The 19785-nt window shown below is 39.6% G+C and overlaps 1 protein-coding gene across 14 annotated transcripts in view; it reads right to left on the bottom strand.

The window, feature by feature from the left end:
• Nucleotides 1-19785, bottom strand: part of PPFIBP1 (PPFIA binding protein 1) — a 166085-nt gene that overhangs the window by 43334 nt on the left and 102966 nt on the right. For 6 of the 14 annotated variants that reach the window (XM_067559297.1, XM_067559294.1, XM_067559295.1 and 3 more), the window contains 8 exons: nucleotides 18512-18625; nucleotides 17815-17946; nucleotides 9863-9955; nucleotides 9249-9341; nucleotides 7206-7320; nucleotides 5549-5581; nucleotides 3960-4021; nucleotides 2676-2760 (listed from right to left, as the gene is read on the bottom strand). In XM_067559297.1, the coding sequence (XP_067415398.1) occupies nucleotides 2676-2760; nucleotides 3960-4021; nucleotides 5549-5581; nucleotides 7206-7320; nucleotides 9249-9341; nucleotides 9863-9955; nucleotides 17815-17946; nucleotides 18512-18625 (727 nt within the window). Of the gene's footprint in view, nucleotides 1-2675; nucleotides 2761-3959; nucleotides 4022-5548; nucleotides 5582-7205; nucleotides 7321-9248; nucleotides 9342-9862; nucleotides 9956-15126; nucleotides 15410-16961; nucleotides 16970-17814; nucleotides 17947-18511; nucleotides 18626-19785 lie in introns of those variants that run through there. The other 8 variants (XM_067559299.1, XM_067559305.1, XM_067559300.1 and 5 more) reach the window with 5 other exon arrangements.

Below are 19785 nucleotides of genomic sequence, written 5' to 3'. Positions count from 1 at the left end.
GGTTCACTATCCGATCCCTCACTTGACAATGGATGGGCATGATTTGATTGCAGAGATATGCCCTGTGCCCGGCAAAGGTTCAGTGCCACAACATTACTGAAGGGCAGAAAGTCGGTTGCCTTTGTCATGCCTACGTCACCGGCATGGTGGGATTCCACTGGTACTGACTGTTCTAGTGGCAATGGCGGGGGAGATGGAGACCTCATTTGTACCAAATTCTCTAATGCTGGGTGGGTCATTGTCACTGGTGGTACAGATGTCGACTTGCGTACCAGGAGCGCCTTCCTAGGATGTTTGCCCTTATCTCTCAATACTAAAGATTCCATGCCCATACCCAAAGGGTCCATTGGCCTGTCAGTGGCACCAGATATCAACCGTCACCATGAGGCATAGGTGCCAGACTGTGGTCTCAGTGTCAGCAATTTCGAGGATACCAAATAAGATGGTGATCGCTTTTGGTTATCCCTAGAGTCGCTAAAGAGCCTTCCTGCTCTTTTTTTTTTTTTTTAAACTTGTGAGAGGAGTTCCTGGTCCATTTCTTTGACCCACTATCCTTTGAAGATGAAGGTTGAGGGGAGGACTCATGCCTGCCGGAACGTTGGGGTCGAAGAGATTCCTCCATGAAGATGATTTTTTGGGGATGCTCTCTGTCCTTGCAAAAACAACGAGAGTTCTGTAGCACTTTAAAGACTAACAAATTTAATTTCAGCAGGCATAAGCTTTCGTGATAGATAACTTCTCCAAAAAAACTCCAAAAACAGACTTCAAAGAGAAACTGCTGAGTTAGAATTTCTCTGCAAACTTGACACATTCAAACTGGGTTTAGACAGGGATTTGGAATGGCTCTCTCATTACAAGAAGTAATTTGCTCTGATCACCCATTCTCACCTCCTACTCAATGATTGTCATTAGGCCTCAAGTACCTGGCTTTTATCCACCTACCCCATTGTTATCTACATCCTTGGATATGTATATGTTGCCTCCTATATATGTTACCTATTTGCTGTATCATTTCTACCAACTGCATCTGAGGAAGTGAGCTGAAGCTCACGAAAGCTTATGCCTGCTGAAATTAAATTTGTTAGTCTTTCAAGTGCTACAGAACTCTCGTTTTTGCTGTATACAAACTAACATGGCTACCCCTCTGGAACTCTTCTGTCCTTGCAGGATCTCGGTTGGAGCTCTTGGCAGAGGGAACACTTTTGTTGGATGTGGCCCTCGCTGAGGCAGTGTATGAACTGGGGAGTGCTTGTCCGTGGAGTTGCCTCACTGCAAGTGTGGTACTTCTTGAAGCCTGGAGAGCCAGGCATACCCTACACTCCAGAGGAGTCCTGCCACCGGGGGTTGACAAAAGAACCAAGTCCTTTGTCTTTTTTGTTGGCAACCCCCAAATCAACAGTAGAACAAAGAAAAAAAACAAAAAAGGCTTCAAAGGAAACGAAACATTAGCAATTGTAAAAGAGTTAACGATCCACGAATGGATAGGTAAAGCTCTCTCTCTAGCCAGGGGCGGTAGAGAAGAAACTGAGGACGGTTAGCCTGTCTGTGCTGGCTTGTTTCGTGGCATAGCACAAGGAGAAACAGCGCAAGTGTGGGCCCAACAGACACTGCTACCAAAGTTCTCTGATCAGCAGTGCAGGGCTACAGACACACCTACAGTAGCGCACCCACAGGGACACTACTCGAAGAACCTTAATTCTGGCATTTTTTAACTTTTGAGTGTTTGATTAGGAAACCTGATTACATTTTCTAAGCACAGAATTCTGACACTTGAGCTATGGGACTAAGCACATGATCTGGCAATAAAGAAATCTGTGATTCCAGAAGGGGATAGGCCATTGGTACCATGTACTGGCTCTAAGAGATGGTCAGGAGGAGCCTGGCCCAGCCTGGTTCTCTCTCTCTTCCCATCCTCCAAAAGAGATTGGGGGGGGGGGGGAGGAAAGGGGGGCTTGTTCCAAGTCATGTCCTCCAGAGGGAGGACGGGATCCTGGGGCCACATGCTGGATCCAGAGGTTGTGATGAGGATGGGGAGAGCCCAAGCCTGGCTCTCTCCCGCCTATCTTCTACTGGGACAGTTGCTCCGGCAGCCCTCAGACAGTCCCAGTGTGGTAAATGCTGCTGCAGTGGTGGTGGTGTGAGCTCAGCTCTTTAGAATGTCCAGTTATTATTTTGGCAGGCTACTGAGTTTCCCTGAGGAATGTGAGCAAGGTGGGGGAGTGGAGGGGATGGGATGTGTTTTTTTTTTTTTTTTTTTTTAACAGTTTAAACCTCAATGAAATTTCATGGGACAAAGAAAAGGAACTTCTTTAACCCAAGGACTTTCCCCTTGATGAATTTCACAGGCCTGTGGCAATCAGTGGAGGTGACAGCTTCTCAAAAAAGAAAAAAGGTCACAAGAATCTTTTACAATGGAAAGCGCCAGGGAACCTAAATTATAGGCGTCACTACTTGCTCCCTATGAAATCATCAAGGTCAATCCTCGCTGGTGTAAACTGGTGTAACTGCATTGCTTGCAATGGAACTATACCAATTTACATCAGTTTAGGAACTGGCTCTTAATGTACTCTTATCTGGAAAGATAATAAATCCAAGAGTTAAATATCTATTGGTATCACAGTATGTGCACAGTTTAAATGCTAGCAGAGTGGGAAATCTTTGCACTTGCACTGTACCTTTTTTACCCTGAGCCAATATTACCATGTCTTGCACTTTCTTATACCGATTCAGGGATTGTCGCAGCTCTTCTATCTTCCGATCCTAAAATAAAGGGGGGGATCCATCCTGTGATTGTGATTTCTTTTATGAAGAGTCAAAAATAAAAAATAAAAACCTAATAAATGAAATTGTCTAACAGATTTTAAGAAACTAGAGGAGGATAAAAACTCAGAGCTTGAAGAGTGCTGAAAATCCAAAACTGGATCTATATTTGGGGAAAGCTGGTTTCTGTATAATGGACGTAACCAAAACTCAGGATCTAAATACAGAGGATTCAAATACCCCCAAACTTTAAGATGGATCTCAAATTTTGCAGCTTCAACCCATCTCCAAAAGAAAACTAAAACACCATATATATGTAGATATTAAGATATCATCTGCCATTTTTAAAGAAATGGATACTCAAGCCATGTCTACACTTACAAGCTTACAGCAGCACAGCTGTACATAGCTCTCCTGTCAACATAATAAAAACAGCGGTGGTAGCTATGCACACAAGCACTTATGCCAACATAAGCGCTAATGTAGACATAACCTCAGACTATTGTTTTAGACCAGTGGTTCTCAACCTGTGGCCCAATCAGCACATAGCTGTGGTCCATGTGACATCCTCAAGGTCATACAAGTAGTACATATATCTTGTGGATGCAGCTCAAATAATATACAGAGAGCTACATATGTGGCCCACAATGGCAAATAGGCTGAGAACCACTGTTTTAGAGGCTTAGATGACTAATAGAGCCAAATTCCCAAAGACATCTGCAAAATTTACGTGAACTCATATGCATACACAAAACGATATATGCATCCGCAAATGGTGTGCATCCACATTCCACAGGTGCTATATACCTTATAGAAAGCTCCTTTTTAAATTTGACCATAATAACTCATGACACTTACATGTAGTGCTTTACATTTTCAAAGCACTTTACAAGAAGGTCTTGAGATGCAAACCTTTACTCATGAGAGTAGTCCCATTGAATTCAAAGGCACTACACTTGTGTGAATAAGGATTATTTGCATGGACAAAGTTTGCAGTATACAATTTATAAGTGCCTATTTGTGGTCCCAACAGACACAATTGCAATACACCTATTAACTTAAATGAGAACAGAATTGGACCTTTACTAATTAATCTTCAAAATGGACTTTAACAATTTACATCCGGCCCATGTGCTGACTGTACTAGAGGTGTACCTTCATACAATGAATGAATGCTGAACTAATGACTCTTTTGCTACCTTTTCTTCATTCGCTGCCATTAGAGACTCCATAGCCTTCTTCATTTTCTGTACCTCTATATCTAAAAATACACAACACAATTGAACAAGTCAGATTAAATGAGAGAGTAAATGGAAGAAAAAAATCCTGACAATTTCTGAAGCTATGTTTACAAGAAATAAACAAAATGCAAACCACTAAAATTATTTCAATCTGAAATAGACAGCAAGATTCAGAACATTCTCTCCATGGAAGCAGTTTTCAATAACTAAATGACTGAATTTAGCAAATATTTATATCCTAAATAATGCTAAGAAAACTGCTAAATCAATGAATGATGACTTTCCTGTTTTCTTTAATCCTTTAAATAATGGAATAATTATAAATAAGAGTTCCAAAATAAAAACAGTACAACAGGAGTGCAATAAAACAATCCATTATGACAACAGCCAAACATTCCATAAGGTGTTTATAAACCCAGTTACACAAAGCAATGGAATTTAAGCAATGGATTGTGGACATAGTGAGTAAAGCATTGTGTCATGATGCTTAGTCACAACCCCAAATGGATGTAGAAATGAGAACAGCATGATGAAATGGTATATGTATTCACTGTGATGAGCAGTCATGCTAGAATGTGTATTGTAGTTTAGATTTGGAAAAGGAACCTTAAAACAGAGATGAATACAAATTGTGCTTCATCTATAATCCTCACTTACAAAATATGTAAATGCCACCATTTATTATGGCAATCAAAGAGGATATTTTTTTTTGTTTTTTGTTTTTTGTTTTTTTTTAAGAGGTGGGGATGTTCTTTGTTTCTATTAGAAATCTACCTATTTGGAATGAGCAAATGAAGCTTTAAAATGTTACAAATGTAGAAAAGTGACTTAAAGCACGAACAAGAAAAAATTCTGCTCTGTAACATCACAGATTGGTGTTTTAACCTCCTACTGATTATCGCACACCAACAAATATAACTACTAAGGGTTACTGCTAAAGGGGTGAAGAAAGTTCTTCCTCAGGAAAACATAAGATCAAAGAAAGATGTATAAAATATATCATCCTGCACATGATTGGATAAATCCAGCTGTTTAAAGTTAGATATACAAATTCTCTGCTGGTGCAACTCCACTGACTTCAGTCAAGTTATGCCAGAAGAGAATTTGGCCTCCTGTATTGTGACTAAACTTAATACAGAGGGAAAAATTTTATTTGTATGTGCCTTTTATGAAGAAAAATCTAATTATTCAACCATCTGTAGAAGTACTTTTTAGCCAGATCAATTTAATATTTTACAAGCCATTCTACCAAGAGCTATATTTAGCAGGCGTGTAACAAGTATAGCAGAAATGAACAAGCTCTCTCTCAGGCTGCTTCAGGAAACCAAAGATTTTGTTTACTAGATTTTCAATAAAATATTCATATTAAAAGTCACAGTGTATTTATCTTTTCAACCTCTTTTCATTTCTAATAGTGTAACTAAGGATTATAGATGAGGCAACCTAACAGCTTTTGTTAAAGCCGTTTTAAAAATACATGCAGAAAGCTATTCTGGAAAGAACTTCTGAAGTATAAATGCTTGTGGAAAGACACCAGGAAATCTTACTTTTGTCTTTGAGCTTCTTTCTACAATTTTCATCTGTGCAGGAAAACCCAGTGGATTTGAAATTAGCATACAGGTTATGACATTAAATACAATTTAACATTATATGCTGTTACTTTTGGAGTCATCAGTGAATCATTCCTTACCTTCTTACAACAAGAGCGAAATAAACAACATTTACAATTTAGGGGCCCAATCCTATAAACTTGCACACAAGTAGTCCCTACTCACTTGCTGAAGCCAAATATAATTACTTTCTAAGGGCTACTAGCATGAGAATCTATATTAAGATTGGGCTTTATACAAGGCCTGAGTATTTTTGTCCACCTGTATGTTTTCACATACATTGTCTCATATAGTACTTATTCCAACAGACTGCTCTTACCGTAACACTAGACATGAAATATCTTACACTTGTACTAGCAACTAATAGTATATGACAGAACATAATTGTTCAGGTAATCATAAATCTGCAAACATGGCATATAATCTGCAAATATTTCAATTGCATTCATTGCAAAAAATGCATTATTTAATATTGTCGGAACAGAACAGAACCTTGGTTCATTCACAGAAATGGCTGGGAGATTCTTGTGCGTTACTGAACTTTGCAAATTATGGCTCAGTACCACAAGTCAATGGAATCATGGAAGCTGAGGATGCTCAGCACCTTCTGGGAAAAAGCTCAATATGAATAATAAATGCCATAAAAATAAATAATAGTAAATTAGTGAGTAAGTGAACAAACAAAAATCGCAAGGATAATGCATACAATGTATTTTATTCATTCATCTTGGCAACTGTCATCCAGTTTTATTTATTTATAAGTACAACAATACTTTACAATAGTCTAGCAAATGTAATGAAGAATATTTTACAAAAATAATGAAAACTTAGTAATCTTAAACCTGACAACAGCAGGTGTATGTTACTGAGAAATGAAGCGAGAACTGGTCAAAAAATGCCAATTATTTTTTGTGGCAAATTTTAGGGGGGCAGGTACCCTTTTTAAAATCCCCCTAACATTTTGACAAAACCCACAAAACCGACTAAAATTTTTTATAAAAAAAAAAAAAATAAAAAATTGGTTTAGGTTTCCAGTTTTCCACTGGGAAACCGGAAAAATGTTGACTACAATGAAAATTCTCCATGAGAATTCAGGTTTAATTAGGGCTCAGCTAGGGTGTAAGCGGGACTTCCAAGTAGTGCATTTAAGCCTTGTGCAGGCCCTGAATTTCACCCAAGTAGGCCTGGTCTACATTTAAAATTTTTGGCAACACAGATATATATGTTGGTTAAGGTTGTGATTTTCTTTACCTCTAACCGACTTAGCTATGCAAAGCCCCCACGTAGACACAGTTATACCAGCAAAAAAGTCCCTTTCTAGGGTAGACAGTGTCTTAGAATTGTAAATACTTGGTTACCTTATTTTAAAGCAAAGCAACAACCTATTATTGTAGGTTTTATGATTGCTTTGCAAATACTTGCAGAATATGTTAAAAGGAAATAAATATGCTGGCAAAACATGTAAGGAAATTGAGGTTTACCACAATAATTCCCTTATAACAACTGACACAATTATTTAAAACAGGTAAGCCAGAACTACAATTGTGCAAGAGATACCTCTAGACACTTAACAGAGAGCCTCTTTTGTTCTTACCTCTCTCAGTTATTTCAACTCCTTCTCCTTTCATCTTGCAAACCAACTTTTCTTGTAACCTTCTTACTTCTGCTTCCTTCTGTTCCAATTTCTCTTTCAAAGATGCCAGTTCATCCTGTATAGATACATAATCATTTAGCCATAAGAAGAACTAGGTTTAAGTTTTGAAGAGGATTTTAAAATATTTTTTTACCATTTAAGTTAGAGATGACTCCCAACCGAAAGCTCCTAAGAAGCCCAAGGGGAAGAGCCTCATTTGATGCAAATTGTCATAGGCCCATTGCAATAACAATTAACATCATTTGAGAATCTGTCCCCAGAACTTTGCATCTGAACCTTGCAGCAAAGTTGCTATCTCTGTAACAGGATAGACAGCCCCAAACTTTTCCGTACAAGTCCCAATACCAATTTAAATGCATGATTATTTTTTTGTCTGAATAAAAAATAGCACTGGGAAAAAAGGGGTATTTTTGGAAGCATGCGTAAATGGTAAAAACTATTATGCGTAATAATTGACTCGCTATATTTTCAGCGTAGGATTTTATCAAGTAATATTTGAACACACAGGATGTGTATGCTTATTGCATGCGTTCAATGGTAAATAGATGTTGCTTTATTTCTCTTTAAATACAGTGTTGCCTCAAAACAGGCCATGAACAGTTTTATCAATACATACAACTGGCTGTGAAATAAAATCAATCATAGCATAATAAAAGTAAAACACTCTGAAAAGCAATTCAGACAAAATGAAAAAAATAAAGCACAGGAAGTTTTAGCAGTGAAGCTCTAAATAAGGAAACCAAACCAAACCTCCCGGAATAGATATTCCATCTAAGCTCACTTTGCATTCTGATAACATAGGATTAGGCCACTGCACCTACAAAGATGAGTTCGCCTACAATTTGCACTTGAGAAGGATTTGCTATTGCAACATCTCTGCAATGATTTGGTTTTGTAGAACCAAAAATCAAAGAGGGTGGCTTGAATATGGGTCCCATTTCACTGGAACATTCGAAGCTCAGATGGTGTTTGTGGTCTGATAAACGCCTCTGATCTGTATCTATCCCCATGACACGGACCCAGATTAAGTTTTATTTGCAAATTTGGGCCAAATTCTGCTCACCTTAACAACACGTCCCTTTGGCTTCAATAGGACTCTGATAGGAGTAGCTACAACAGGATTTTACCCTTTGTGGGCAGATATTTTATCATTATGTGATGGTATTTGCCCAACTTCCTTTTTAAAAACAAAACTCTAACTTGCCTTTGCAATTTCTAACTGTTCTACTAAATCCTGAGACCAATAAGATAAACTGTAACATTGGATTTAAATACCTTTCTAAGCTTCACTGACAATGGCAATGTTTCCAGAAAAAGGGCCGGATCTTGCATTCTCCAGGCACTCCCAATTGATACTGACTTCAGTGGGAGGTTTGGTTGCACAGGGCATGCAGGTTTGGGCCCTACATTCTTCCACAACTGTATCCCTATCTTGGAAACTTTAAGCATTTTTAGTATAAGAATTGAGATTTAAATGCGAGTTGCATTCATTTTCTGATGTAGGGTACTTTTTCCAATGAACTCAGCACATAGTCTGTTAATTTATGTTAATAATATATGAGGAAGATGTATTACAACAATTATTTTCTTGTTTAAAAATCCATTAACCAGTCTTTGGTAAGAAATTACTGAGAAATCAGTGCGCATATCTGTGCTTCTCTAAGAAATCAGTAAGAGCTTTTTCTAAATAATGACTGAAGTGGAGGAGTGAAAATTACCCCTTTGAAGAGGGATAATTTAAATTTAAAATTAAGTTGTGGGTAACCCACCCAAGGCCTGTGCACCACTGAAATCCCTCTGAAGTCCAATTTATGCATTAAAAATAATTTGTAAAGAACATCTCACTTCAGAAGGTTTAGTTTCTAGCGGAAAGAGCACACTGCACATGAACAGAAAGTAATCGATAAAGAACACAGACAGCAAGATGCAACACAGACCACGAAGCAGTGGTGTAGAAAGGATTCAAAACAGGCCCTACTACACCTTTAATATCTGGCATTTTTGCTCCATCCGCTGCTTTTCATACTGCATCTGACCCACTTTGATTTTCATACTAGAAAGTTTGGCCATTAAAGACTGGTAACAGAGACAGAGGAGTGAGAGAAAACTAATGACAGAAAAGAAACAAGGCTAGATAGCTCACAAAACTCATAGAGGAGTTAGATCGAGGAGTTAGATACTTAGAGAAATGGCATGCTAGAATTGTTCGGGTTATTTTTAACACATTTAAAAGAAAATAATGCTCTGTTTTTGTCCCACCCTTGGTCCATGCCTTTCTCGTTACAAACGACGTTCCCTGACCCACAAGAATATAAATATCTAAACAGAATTTAAATACAAAAATTGCTGCTTCTAGCTAGTTAACTAATGCAACAGTGCCTCTCAGAAATGGGGCTGATCTGAACACCCCAAACTTCTGTGTTGAGCTTGAAATTTGGTAATGGCCTCTATTTGTTTTGGTTTTTTTTTTTAAATGAGCACCACAAAAGTCCTGGATTGGCAAACTCCCAAGACTTCAGGATGGTTGAAGACCAGATCCAGTTCCAAAGTTTGCAGCTTACACCCATCTTTCCCCTCTTTCTCTCAGTGTAACTTACTTTGGTAGATTTAAGCTTCTTCTCGTACTGAAGTCTTTCATTATTCATTTCTCCCACTCTTAACCGTAATTCACTGATTTCCTGCACCAAACCCTAAGTGAAAGGAAAAAGAAAGAAAAACCCAGAAAAATTCAATAAATAAAATAGAACAACAGCTCAACAACCACACATTAGTGGGGAAGTAAAAACAAAGCAATAAAAAAAAAAAAAAAAACAACAACCCCACACACACTGCATACAGACATTTCAGAGTTCAAAATCAGGTCAGGACAAATATTCAAGCAAGTCAGAGCTTGGTGGACCATTCATGGGCTCCAATTCCAAATTCCTACATTCCTGCACTAAATCCAGGAACGAAGGAGAGAAGCTTTCAGTGGCTGATACGCTCCCTGTGTTCTTTCTGGCCCCCAAGTAAAGTTAGAGCAGTCCACATCCCCCCCCCCCCCTTTTAAAGCCCTTTTATATTTCCAGAGAAGCACAGAGAGACCTTCATGTAACTGAGAATCAGGTCCACGGATTTCCTGGTTTCCTCTTCAAAGCACCAAATTGAAGCATGCAGGAAACAATTAGCTGATTTATCAACTTCTAATTAAAATAGCAGCCTGATCCTCCCCCATCCTGCACCTGGTAGCATTTGATAACCATTTTGCACAGGTGTGAATGACAAAGGAAATGGAGAATCTGTCCCAGTAGCTCTTCAATATCAATATTTCTATGCAACTAGGTCATTTCTGGTCTTATCGCTAAAATACAAATGATAAAATAGTCGTCACACACAATAAAAGCCACTGGCTTCATAAATGTGAATATATAAGCAAGTTACATTTAACCAAAACTAACAACAACAAGATAAAACAGACCTATTATTAGAGAACAGTGAGAAAAGATTACACAATGTGAACCTGAATTATGCTCACCTTTTTTGTGCCAGTACTCCCAATGGATGACATATATTGTCACTGAAATGAATGGGAAATTATCCAGAGTGTCTCATGTTTCTGGTCACATTAAGTTAGAGTGCGTTGCAATACTGTCTACCTGGGGCTAAATGCAACTGCCATAAAAGGCTAAAATTTGTGCAGCACAGAGCTGCGTTCATCATTAGCAAGAAAATCTGCTGCAGACACTGTCGTGTGCTTTATCAACTCCACCGACTCCCCAGTTGCTTCCGAACATGGCTCACAGTCCTAACCATAATGGATTGGGATCTGACTTCTGCAAAAAAGATTGCCTTACCCTTCTTGACCCTTTCGAAGCAGCTACATGCCACAAAAAGTGATGCAGCTAGCGACAAGCAGGTTTCGACATTCCAGTAGTAAGGGGATAGAGCATCCTTAGCTGTGGAATACCAGCTGTAGAACTCTTTGCTAAAAGAGATCAGACTAAACCCAAGGTTGACTGTGTTTCAATCAAGATGCAAGGAAGTACTGATGATGATCACCCCCATTTTACACTGAGGCAGACACAGATTAAGAGATTTGCCCGAGGTCAAACAGGAAGTTTATGGCAGAGCCAGGAATTGAAACCAAGTGTCCCAGGGCCTTACACACTAGACTATCCCTCCTCTCAAATAAACTTCCAAACTGACCTGCCAAACCTTTGAAGGGTTATTCATCTCGAATTATAAAGAAAAGGAAGTGTGCATCCCTTATATCTGTATTTGCGGAGCAGAGGGGAAGGAACTGCACTAGATTACATAAACATCCTCAGGTAGTTAAACCAAGTGAATGACCTGGAGGAGAAATGGGCAGCGTATCTGGAATCCTAAACTTCTCTAACCCAGAACATGCCACTGGACAGAAAGTCTCTCCATAAAAATAAACAAAGCCTGGATTGCTAGAAAATAACAGAAAAGGTACTGATCTTCCTATTTGGCAGGGGAAAACATTTACCCGAGTGCTGAGGCCTGAAGGAAGTTACCTTTCTCTTCATCACATCTATTCCATTATTCTGAGGTTTACACACTGATCCCCAGCGAAGTATTACATTTTGGCTACAAGTGAATTCTTAAGATGCACTGCAGCTATTGTAATGCTGGTCCGTCTGAAAAGCATTCAAGCATATTAGCTTTTTATGAGTCCTGGGAAACAGGCACAGGAGGATGGAAAAATGACTAAAACCTAGTTTAACAACTTTCAAGCCCCAGAGGACAACATGGTGCTCAGTTTTACCAGTTTCCCACATAAGGGACTGCAATCTACTTTCGTTCACTCCTGCCAATGACAGGCACCCTTCTTAGAGGGCAAGCCTCCCCATCAGTTCCATTCAAGGACTTTTAGGGGTGGCTGGAATGACTTGCCTTCCAGCCTCTGTTCCAGGTGTTCTCCATCTACCTGCCTTTTAGCTAGTTCACTAGTTGTACTGTGTTAGATACCCAGTGAATCTGAAGACCACGTAGGAATATTTTTATTTCTTAGCTAAGATCAGACAAGAAGCAAGAGGTAGATAAATCTTACAGAAGGGGGGAGGGAATTTAATGAACTTTTATTACCCAGAACCATGACTGCAACTTAATTTAAACCACTTCTGTTGGCCGGTGGGCACTTTTGGCAGCCAGAGTTACATGAGGTCTCTGACTGGGTCATTTGCTGAGTTCTGAGAGCTCTAGTCTCAGAACCTTGCTTCATTTGGAAGGTGGTAGAACACACCACCCTCCCGCCAAACGGGAATCAGGTTTATTATCCAGGACTGATGCGTCATGCAGAAGCACCCATGCTCTCTTGGAGGCTTAGTGGCACCTCTAGCCAGGATCAAGCACTACAGCATTATTGGGATTGGTGTATTACTGCAGTATCAGACTTGTGACGGACTGGGCTGCTCCTCTGAATGGAGAAGCAGTAACAATAGGAATAGGGAGGAGCATGTCCAGGCTTCTCCCCATCCGATTGGCTTTCACTGTTTCTTGCCGTCTAGTTTTAGTTAGCCATTGGTGCATAGTTCAATTCAGCTGTGGCCTTCCCTGCCACTTTGAAACAGTTGATGCATGTGTCTTTGGAGCATGCACTCTGCAAAACACATTTGCTGTGAATGCAGTGAATGTCTCAAAGAGACATAAATTAATGCCCTTGACAACAATAGCGGGCCAACTAAGAAAGCTCAGACCATTTAAAATGGTAAATTTCAATAGTGAACCACAAACAGAACTGAAGAAGCTGCAATTCTGAACTGGGGGGAAGAGGAGGGAACTATGTTTTTGTAGTTAAACTGATTAAACAAGTAACGGGAAAACACTATAAAACTTGCCATATAAAACAGCTCTTCTCCATCTACTTCAAAAAATGTACATTTGACTTGAAGGTTAGAGTATATAGCTACACCTCATGCAAGTTAAGCTACCGGAACTAGAAAGATAATTAAAAGGGAGATCATTAAGAGTCTGTTAATGATCAGTATGTTAGTGTACAACTTTATGAGTCCATCTCCGATTCTCAATTTAGAGACAAAGTGGGACCTGACAGAGCATGTCAGTTTTCTTATAAACATACACGATTAAATACCTTGAACTGTAGCTTGGCTCATGAAAAATGTTGAAGATTTCAAACAAGTCCCTGCCCACTGGCCTTAGATTAGTGTATTGCTTTTGTCAGAATAGATTGGGGGTTTTTTGGTTTTGTTTTGGGTTTTTTGCTATATGTTGACTTCAAAACAACAGATTATTAATTTTGTATGTCTGTAATTGATGAGGTTATTGTGTATAACTTTAGCATGAACTATTTGACATTGAAAATACCAGAAAAAGAAATCCATCAAATTCTTATTCAAAATCCCTTTAAAAGAAACACTTCCTACAAGAAGTTAATTTAATGAAAAAAATTAACTTTAAAATAGAACTGTTAAGATGTGCACACAACCTCACTGAGTAATCTTATTACTGTAAGCCAAGCATTTTCTCAGCCCATCCTCTATTGTTAGCTAATTTGCCTTTCTGTGTCATATCTAACATTAGATTGTAACTCTTCAGGGCAGAAACTGTGTCTTTTTATTTATTCTATTAAGTGCCTCATACATATTTGGGTGCTGTATAATTTATAATTATCGTAATTAAAATACCGTACGACTATTGCAAAGGGACAAAAAGAATTAAAGAACATCTATAATCACATTTCGAAAAACATAAATATTACCAATATGTTTTTCAGAAGAAAATTTTACAATTCATTTCCTGCCAAAGACTGTTATATACGATATTCTACTCTAAATTACATTCCTCTGTCCATTTTCCAAGGCAGAGAAATAGCTTAAAAGTCCATAGTTTATACAAAACCTTGGCCACCAGCCCACATGGGCCAGATCATGTCCCTGCACTGATGGTCCTGGGTGGAAGAGGGGGCACAAGCATCCCCCTCCTCTGTTATGCATCTACACAGTGGATAGCCACAATCCTGGTCTTTGCACTCCTTGGCCCTGCTCCCCCTCTTCTGTACCACACAGTGAACTGCAGTTAGCCTGGACTCTTAATAGGAAGGAAGGAAGGAAGGAAGGAAGATCTTGTGATTAGGCATTGGACCAGGACTCAGAAGATCTAGATTCAATCTGCAGCTCTGCCACTGACTTTCTGTGTGACCTGGGGCAAATCATCTAGATTCAGATTTTCAATGGCACCTAACTTCTTCAGTGTTCTTTGAAAATCCCAGTCAATCCTTTTGTGCTTCAGTTCCTGCATCAACTGCTTGTGTCATCTTTTCCCCCCATCCTTTGCCTATTTTATTGATTTAAATTATGAACTTTTCAGCACAGGAACTGATGCTTACATGGCACAAGTATAGCAGGCCCCAATGTTGATGGCGGCCTCTGTGGGTTACTGAAATACAAATAGGTACAACAGGCCACGGTCAGAATACTCCTGGGACCTGGTGCTAGTGCGCTCTATATCTGCACCACATAGGGCGACTAGATAGCAAGTGTGAAAAATCAGGACAAGGGGTAGGGGGTAATAGGCGCCTATATAAGAAAAAGCCCTGAATATCAGGACTGTCTCTATAAAAATCAGGACATCTGGTCACCCTAGCACCACATTCCCCAGACTCTTCAGATATGGTGATGTGAAACCACAGTATCATCATTAGGCTCTGATCAAAAGCCTGCTGAGACCAACAGGAATCTTATTAACGTCAGAGGATCAAGCCCGGAGTGGGAAAAGTGAAACACCAATACCAGACAGTTTTTTATTGAACCTGCTCAACTTGCATTTAACCTCTCCTCTGAAAACACAAGTAAAAGGGTTAAAATGATAGCCTTGGTTAGCCTAAGGGTTAAAATGATACCTGTATATAAATGTCCAAAAGTCAGAAGACAAAATGCAGCTGTTATGCTCCAATATTGGTTTCCCCTAGACAGTTTTTGTTGATTGTGCTTTCTCCTGGATATGGACTTTCTGTTTGGTTTTGGTGTTTTTGAGCCTGTGAATGGCACAAAGATGTTTGTGCCTGTGAATGGTACAAAAAGCTAGAGGACAGGATTTTCAAAGCACTCCGCATCAGCCTCATTGAAATCAACTGACCATTGACTTCAGTGGAAGTACAGTTATGTCAACACTGAGCACTTTCGAAAATTCTATTCCCCAAAACGATAGGGCATAGATATGCAGAGTGGTCACCAAGTCTTTACCGCCATGAAGGGCTGGCACATGGAACTAATAGATTCCGTAACAAAGTAAGCAGCTCTATGTTGCCTTAAAAAAAAGACATTTTAGTAATAGCTTATTAGTTCTGGCATGGATGTCCTGCAAATAAAACGATATTATTCTTAAATACAATTATTAATTATGATAATTAAGTGCTATTTAAGTTTAATGTTATTTTATTACAGTATCTTTTTTTATCCTCATAAAGGACCATGATTAGGCATATTCGGAGGCATCTAAGAGAACTCTTGGTATTAATAGCTACCATGCAGGTAAGCCTTTTGCACAGAGTCTACGGTTGCAGTGCATGATGTGGAAAAGTCATCTCTTGATCCCCATACTGTGACCTCTTTTCCTGGAACAGTGCTAGTTCCACCTCCACTTTCTCCATTTGTTGTCTGAATTCTGCTATTACGTTATGGAGTGACTGCAGTGCAGAGGGAAATGAAAGAAGGGGATAATAGGAAAGATTGGAAAAAACTGTAATCAAAATATGAAGACAAAAAGAGAGTAAAGGCAAGCACTGAAGCACTTTTGTTACCTGTTTCAGAAAACTTATTTAAGAAACCAAGTGATGCAGATAGAGAGTAGAATTCAGTTTCAGCAGTAAGTCTTTACTGTGAGCAGTTGGGTTAAATGTTACCTCCCCAAAAACCATTTGCTATTAGTACTGATGTGTTTACCCATCACTCACTGCTCAGTGAGGGCTTTGGGGTCAAATCACATTGTATCTTTTATGTTTTCTACATTAAGGAAAAATTTCATATTTTATTGAGCATCACTTGGGTTAGTACAGAACGTTACAAGCTGTGGAAGTTCAAAGTACCAGCCAGTTATAACTTGACTGATTCACCACCGCACTAGCAATACCTAGAAGAATTCAACCTGCCCTTGCCAGATTGAAAACTTATTTCTACAAATCTGCTCTGTATGGTACTTGTCTGAACTGGTACGTTTGCTGCTTTAAAGCAATGGCAATCATTCATATAAAACTGGGATCAGACTGCAGGGAAAAGGCAATAGAACTCAATGCAAGCTCTGCTCACAGCTCCACAGCAGCTAAAGTGATGAATGTTGACATTTAAATTATCATCATTAGCCTTCAGAATGAGCACACTATTGATGTTAATTGGGCTTGACATTCCTCCCAGGATTACATTGTTTCTTTCTCGCCATAGATTCATTCACATTTGGAATCCTACCTATGCAGCATCAAGGGTAAGAAACTTAATTTAAGCTCTGATTTTATGAAAAGAAACTTATCTTCAACAACATGTGCAGCCACCAGAAGATTGTTGGCATGGGATAGCTCACCGCTGCATGATAGCTCCATCTCACCCCCACTGTTACCACACAGAACTGGGCTGGCCAGTTTGGTCCTTGTAACAGAAAACCACTATAAAACAGTCAGTTTAAAACTTAAGCCCAGAAAAGTGCATGTACTGTGTCCAACAGGCAGCAAGCAGACTGGCTTACCTGCTGGTGAGCTTCACCAGAGAACTCCATCTGCCAAAAAGAAATTAAAACACATGCTTGTTGGGCTCATTAAGGGCTTGATTATGCTGCCCGAAAAGGAAGTGCAGGGGTGCCCTTCCCCACCCTCACTGGGAGCACAGAGTGGCATTCAGTGTTCAAAAATGGTAAAAACATTTGCAGTGAAGACAAGCCCAACATCTCCCAGGTACACAGTGGCAGCACACTCATTCCTAAGTTGCCACTTACTAGCCCATGTGCAGCCAGAAGAAGCAGAACCACGGGACGCAATTCTGCCTGATTCAAGCTGTTCATGGAGAGGAGGACCCTTTATAGTCATCCCCCCCAGCCCCCTTCCCCAATCCCTGTGCACCATGTAAAAGTCTGACGGAATCCTGACTTAAGTTAAGATCTGCTGGCATTTTGGACATCTGAGACACATCTCACACGCTGGGTGAAATGCTGGCTCCACTGAAAAGTCAATGGCAAAATTCCCACTGACTTCAACAGGGCCAGGATTTACATTCTGACTCGTCAAATGAGTGAGATTGAAAAGAACTATCAGAGAAATATTGTATGGCTCTAACTGAACATCACTGCAAAGTCTTGCACTGCAACAGCAACATGCTTGAAAAATCTGCTGTGACATACATGAGCCACGCTCTGAAAGAATGTGACCTGTCACCTTGGAACACAGCAAGGCAACGTACCTGTTTATTTCCCCCCATGAGAAAGTCCATCTTAAATCCCTTTTGTTTCTGAGTAAGAATTTCCAAATTCAAGTCAGTCATTTTTGTAAAATAGAGAAACTGAGGCAACATGAAGCTCTGAGGATCAATCCATCTGCTTTACTCACCTCTGTGTCTCCATATCTATCCTCGTAGTCTAATCTGTCCTTCTCTACAGCCGTTAGCTTTAGCTTCAAATTGGAAATTTCTGCCATAAGGTCCAATTTCTGAGTTTCAAGGGATGTTCTACTCAAAAGCTCCTGAGATTCAAGATGGAGAACAGAGTTATTCTTCTGACGAGGAAAAATTACATGCTTAACACCACATGAAGATAGGCCCCAAAAAACAGACAACAGGAAAGTGGCCTTCCTGCACCTAGAGGCTTCTTGTGTAGAAAGGCAGGACTCCTCTTCCAATCTATCAAGCCAAAGGACACAAGCCCCAGTTAACCTGACTGAATGACTACCTTGACTGTTAAATGCTGCCTCTCTCCCCAATCAGGACTCAGCGTCTAACCTTAGTTTATCCGGGGATTTTTCCCAGGAACATCCAGTTCCACCCAGTTAAGAAAAACTCTCCAATGAGAGTAGAACTGGATCCTTACTCTGTGGGATGGCATGGACATGACTAAGAATTAGACCAATTTTAACAAATAAGTAAAAACGTAAATAAGAAAGTTTATCTGTTCATCCTGTGTTCCAAAATTTTGTACTAAATAGACTAGTTATACTGAAGCAGACAAAACAGTATTCAGTGATACCGCACACACCTCTACTAAGCACTGACAACAAGAGAAATGAAATTGCTCTAGCTTCCTCGCAATACCTGTTGCAGCATCTCTTCTGTGGCATTCAGCTTCTCCCTGTGCTCCTCTAGACAGCACTCTAAATCTCGAATCTTTTCTCCTTGTGCCTCCACCTGGTCAGTAAGCACACTTACCTGTAGAGTACAGAAATATGAAAATCCATAACTACCTCCAAATTATATAGCACCTATCACCCTGAAGGACAATGAACAAATAAGAGGCAATCTCTGAGGTAACTGCACTTAGGAGGCATTCTGCAATAGTTACACTGTACGTGCTGAGGAAGAACGTAAGAGTTGCCATAGTGAGTCAGATCACGGTCCATCTTGCCCAGTATCCTGTCTCTGACAGTGGCCCATACCAGAGCTTCAGGGGAGATAAAAAGAACAAGGCAATTATGGAGTGGATCCACCCTTGTCTTCCACTCCTGGTAGTCAGATGTTTAGGCTCATCCTATGCATGGGATTGCATTCCTAACCATCTCGACTAACAGCCACTCATGGACCTATTTTAACCCAGTTATATTTTTGGCCATCACAACATCCCATGGCAAAGAGTTCCACACATCAATTCTGTGTTGTGAGAAAAGTACTTCATCTTGTTTGTCTTAAACCTGCTACTAATCATTTTATAGACTTCTATCATAACTGCCCTTAGTTGTCTCTTTTCTAAGATGAACAACCCTAATTTTTTTTAGTCTCTCCTCATATGAAAGTCGTTCAATAACCTTGATCACCATTTTTGCCCTCCTCTGAACCTTTTCTGGTTCCATTATATCCTTTTTGAGAAGGGGCAACCAGAACTGCACACAGTATTCAAGGTATGGGCGCACCATGGATTTACAGAGGGGCATTAAGATATTTTCTGTCTTATTTTCTCTCTCTTTCCTAATAGTTCTTAAGATGCTTTTAGCCTTTTTGACTGCTGCAGACTACTGAGCAGAAGTTTTCAGAGAACTATCCATGGTGACTCCAAGAGCTCTTTCTTAGGTAGTAACAGCTAATTTAGGACCCATCATTGTATAAACATAGTTGTGATTATGTTTTCCAATGTGCATTACTTTGCATTTATCAACACTGAATTTCATCTGCCATTTTGCTGACTAGTCACCCAGTTTTGTAATTACTCTGTAACTCCTGCCAGTCTGCTTTGGACTTAACTATCTTGAATAATTTTGTATCATCTGCAAAGTTTACCACATCACTGTTCATCCCCTTTTCCAAATCATTAATGAATATGTTGAACAGCATAGGTCCCAGTACAGATTCTTGGGGACCCCCCTGTTTATCTCTCT

Source organism: Emydura macquarii, unplaced genomic scaffold, assembly GCF_026122565.2.
Source record: "Emydura macquarii macquarii isolate MOO-44397 ecotype Brisbane River unplaced genomic scaffold, CSIRO-AGI_Emac_v2 contig_2205, whole genome shotgun sequence".
In the NCBI taxonomy this organism is placed as follows: domain Eukaryota; kingdom Metazoa; phylum Chordata; order Testudines; family Chelidae; genus Emydura; species Emydura macquarii.
This window is presented reverse-complemented; position numbering and strand designations above follow the sequence as displayed.